The 4391-nt window shown below is 49.0% G+C and overlaps 1 protein-coding gene across 4 annotated transcripts; it reads right to left on the bottom strand.

The window, feature by feature from the left end:
* Positions 1-1124: 1124 nt before the first annotated feature.
* SMIM12 (small integral membrane protein 12) lies at positions 1125-4391 on the bottom strand. 4 transcript variants are annotated; one of them, XM_045859190.1, is made up of 3 exons: positions 4258-4354; positions 2154-2248; positions 1125-2068 (listed from the first exon to the last, which is right to left on the bottom strand). In XM_045859190.1, exon 3 carries the CDS (start codon positions 2061-2063, stop codon positions 1785-1787), a length of 279 nt encoding a protein of 92 aa, XP_045715146.1. In that variant the 5' UTR covers positions 2064-2068; positions 2154-2248; positions 4258-4354; the 3' UTR covers positions 1125-1784. The 4 variants fall into 4 exon arrangements, with proteins under 4 accessions (XP_045715146.1, XP_045715145.1, XP_045715147.1 ...); XM_045859189.1 differs by lacking the exon at positions 2154-2248 and having other exon boundaries at positions 4258-4391; XM_045859191.1 differs by lacking the exons at positions 2154-2248; positions 4258-4354 and adding an exon at positions 4064-4251.

The following is a 4391-nucleotide window of genomic DNA, read 5'->3' on the forward strand; positions in this document are numbered from 1 at the left end:
CCAAACAAGTTGGACCCAAGGAGGAACACACCAACACACATCATAATTACATTAGCCAAGATTAAAGAGAAGGAGAATCTTAAAAGCAGCAAGAGAAAAGGAGACAGTTACCTACAAAGGAGTGCCCATAAGACTGTCAGCTGATTTCTCAAAAGAGACCTTACAGGCAAGAAGGGGCTGAAAGAAGTATTCCAAGTCATGAAAGGCAAGGACCTAGACCCAAGATTACGCTATTCAGCAGAGCTTTCATTTAGAATGGAAGGGCAGATAAAGTGCTTCTCAGATAAGGTCAAGTTAAAGAAGTTCATGATCACCAAACCCTTATTATATGAAATGTTAAAGGAACTTATCTAAGAAAAAGAAGACCAAAAATATGAACAGTAAAATGACAACAAACTCACAGTCATTAACAAGCGATCCTAAAACAAAAACAAAATAAAATAAGTAAACAACTAGAACAGGAACAGACCCACAGAAATGGAGATCACATGGAGGGTTATCAGCAGGGGAGGGGGAGAGAGGGGGAAAAGGAATAAGTAGCATAAATGGTAGGTAGAAAACAGACAGGGGGTGGTTAAGAATAGTATGGGAAATGTAGAAGCCAAAGAACTTATATGTATGACCCATGGACATGCACTAAAGGAGGGAATGTGGGTGGGGAGGGAGTGTGCAGGGTGGAGGGGAATAAAGTGGGGAAAATGGGACAACTGTAATAGCACAATCAATAAAATACATGTAAAAAAAACAAAGAGCTCTGGGTGTTGTATTAGAGCCCTTTCAAAAAATCCCCAGCAAATACTCTAAGGTACATACATTACTTTTACAGGGAAGTGTGACTGTGTTTGTGAAATTGAAAAAATTTGATAGCAGCTATTCAGCTCTCTGGTCTCCTCTTAGACTCTGAAGGTGCAATAAGCCTCTTGAACATGATAGAAAAGTGCCCGGGAACCTGTACCTCCAGAACTCACCACCCCCAGGAGCTAGAGCAACCACACTAGTAAAACACAGCTCCCAGGCCCCCAGAGTCCTTAGTTAAGGGCCAGTGTTATCCTACCCTGAAATGCCTGCACTTGCACAACTCCTAAGAAGACCCCAAACACCATCTGGAAGGTCAGATTAGATTATTATGGTTCTCAGATGCCACTTTAATCACGTTTTGCGCTACACAGTGATGGGAGGTGAACGATGGTGATGTTCGGGCAAATTCACCTGCCTGGAGGTGAAGAGCCTGGGCCGCCAAGAACAGTAACGTGCTCTCCTTCCCAAGGGAACCCCCTCCCTGAGCTGGCAGGACAGGGTTTCAGAAAGAGCAAGCACAAAAAGACAGGGCAAACGAGTGAAGGGAGCCAGGTAGATATCTGAATTCTTCCAATGCAAACGGGAACTAGACGTGTGGTGTCTCTCCTACGGCAACACCCCAATCCCATGCACTTCTGCTTGAAGCCAAACTGCCTCCCCGCAGAGACAGACAGCCAATGTTCATTTCGTAACACTACTTCCAGCAGTGCGCCCAGAAGCCCAGGAGCCCAGGCAGTTGTGGCCAGCATACAACAGATGCAGCCTGCAGGCCAGACCCCTGCAGGGCCTTCCTCTTCACCTGGCCCTTCAGCTGCCAGTGTGTCTTCCTGACCACAGAACAGCAGCCAGTTTGTGTGTGGCTGGGTGGTGCCGAAGGGGCCAGAATAAGCAACAAAGCTAATCAGATGTGGGTTCTGGAGCTGAGTCAACATGGTGGCAGGACTGTCACAGCCTACAGAAGGACCTATATGGCCCCGTGTCTTCTATCAATTCTTCTCCGGGCGGTTTCTGTTTAGGACAGCTTTAGGGGCAAATTCGAGCTTGTCCTTAAGGCTCACCACCTGGGTGTGGTCCTTGCCTAGCAGCTCATCCAACTTGCGCTCCTCCCGACGCTCGGAGATGCTCTTCTCCTCCTCCACAGGCTGGGGATCCTTTCCCCTGATGAACCATTCCAGGTGGTAGCCCACAGCCCCAACCACGAAGGCCACAGGAAATGTGACATAGGGAGCGTAAGTGCGCACCACGGTCCAAAGCACAGGCCACATGACATCTGCAGAAGAGCACAAGGCAGCATTAGGGAGACACCAGCACCCCCTCCCTACCACATGGACCACCTGCCAGGGCTCCCCACTTACCAGGCAGCCTGGCACAATTTACTGAGCATACATCCCATGCAGAGTAATGCAAGAGGGTACCTTGCTTTAAGCAAGAATTAGATCCCTAAAACAATCTAGAAAATTTCAAAAGATTCAATTGTTAGAGAAGGGGAGAAGACTCTCCATTTTACCTGCATGTACAATACTTTTTGACAATTATGCAACCACATATGGCCTAGAGGTCCCTATGAGGGGACCTCTAGGCCTTACCTAATAAAGCTTCATCCCTGTTCTTGACCCCACGCCTTCCCTCCACAGTTTGCCAACTTTTCAAGAATGGGAAAGAAGCCTTTCTCTCACATCCGCCTCCTGAGGTGGACGGCATTATCAGAGGATTAAGTAACTTGCCCGAGTCTCGACTAGAAGACCATCCTGTTTGTGCTCCTATAGATATTTCTGCATCCATTCCTCCATCCCACCTGCTACCTCTGGTCTCAAGTGAACAATCAAAACCTCACCAAAGTTAGGATGACTCTCTCCCTTTCTCTCTTTGGGTCTAATTCTCTTTGGAGAAATCCCAACATTCTGTGGACCTATGCCTATAATGGGCCATCAGCAGAGAAAAAACTGCAGCAGCTCCAAGATTCCCCTCTGGGTCCTCTATCTTGGCACCAAGCACTTGGCCAGACAATTCACACCCCAGTCACCAGCTGATCCTCACAACACCTCTATGAGGTAAGAGCCAGACTTCTGTCTAAGGCCACAAAGGCTCTGGGACATGATGGTAATGTGCCCAAAATCACTAGAAATAGTACAGCCACTGATTTTGAACCCAGGCCCTCTGACTTCAAACCCTATGTTCTTTCCAGTGGAAAGAACGCACTGCCAAAAGGTGTATGGTTTCTGTGCAAATCCTGAATTTGGGGAGAACTTCTACGGCTTTTTTCCCCATTAGCTTGGCATTTCACTTCCTAGGAGAGCTCCCTTTTCTGCAAACTCTAAGGTTACACTCAGAGATTTGTGCAATTATAAAATTAGGAGTTGTTAAAAGAGGTACTACTGAAGAATCTCAAACCTAACACTTCTTCATCCTCCTCCCACCTTTTGAGCGAGTTCTAAGTAAACACTTTCCCTAAACAGCAACTCTCCATTCAGATTTCCAATTTTCCTTAAAATACTATCAAAGTCCACAACTATTACCTATCACATGTAGCACAAGGTCTCTCTGTCCTCCTACTCACATTCTAGTCATTTACAAGTAAGTCAATTAATTTATTTATTTAACACAACTCCCTCTGTGTCATGCAATGTGCTGGCCCACCTTACTTGTCTGCATTCCAACAGGGTAAGGATGAGTCTGTGGTCCATTGTGTCCCATCCATTCCTCCATCCCTCCCACCTGGCCTGGCATAAAATGCTCCAAAAAATGTGTTGAATGAAAGAACGACAGTTCAAGCAACACACTAATGTAATACCACAGCAGTCATCCACCCACCCGCCTTCAAAAGGTAGCAGAGACACAGCAGGGGCCTTTGCTGATTACAAGAAGCTAGATGCTCTAACAAGTCATCTCCAGGGTAGTGACATTAAAGAGGCAAAAGTGTCTCGTAAATACTCTGACACCTATTTCCAGCCGAGCTTAAAGGGAGCCTGAGCGCCCGGTAAAGGTCAACTGGGCTGCCGCAAACCTGCCTTGTTCCGGGGTCCCGGAGGCCCAATGAGACTCAAATCCGCAGTCTGAGATTTGAGAATTGCCAACAAAGGCAGAGGTGACCTAAAAGGGCGGAAGATTAATACCGACCGTCACTCTAGCCCGGTTCAGGGAAGCGAGTGCAAGTGAGGTTAGGGTCCAAGTGTCTGTTCGTCTCCCTCCACCGGGCTCCCTGTCCCCAGCCCCTATCCCACCACGGTCATGGCCTTGTCGGCAGTGTCCTTCCTCACCCACGTGCCTGAGGCCTAGAAGCCGTGGCCACAGAAGGCCAGCTGGGTGGCCAGACTCGACCCGCGAGCCTCGGTAAGAGTGGGAGCCATCAGGCCAGTAACTCAGAGGTCAAGGCCAGCAGCCATCGCCAGGACAACGGGCTAACGGGCCGCGGCAGCCGCCCTGGAGAACGGAACTGTTGGCTGAGACGGGCGTGCTCACCTGAGCCGCAGCCGCACTCTACCGGCCAGCCCCCGCCCTCTGTCTGCTGGCCAGGAACACCTTTGCCGCCCTTCCCAGTGGCCCACGGGGCCTCGCGCGGGACCCCGCCCACCGAACGCCAGCTCTATCAGAGC

Source organism: Phyllostomus hastatus, unplaced genomic scaffold (genome assembly GCF_019186645.2).
Source record: "Phyllostomus hastatus isolate PE091 unplaced genomic scaffold, TTU_PhHast_1.1 phas_scaffold_182, whole genome shotgun sequence".
NCBI lineage: Eukaryota > Metazoa > Chordata > Mammalia > Chiroptera > Phyllostomidae > Phyllostomus > Phyllostomus hastatus.

What these genes read in the sequence shown, in the direction of transcription:
- SMIM12 (XM_045859189.1), bottom strand. Translation starts at nt 2,063, where the DNA reads ATGTGGCCTGTGCTTTGGACCGTGGTGCGCACTTACGCTCCCTATGTC.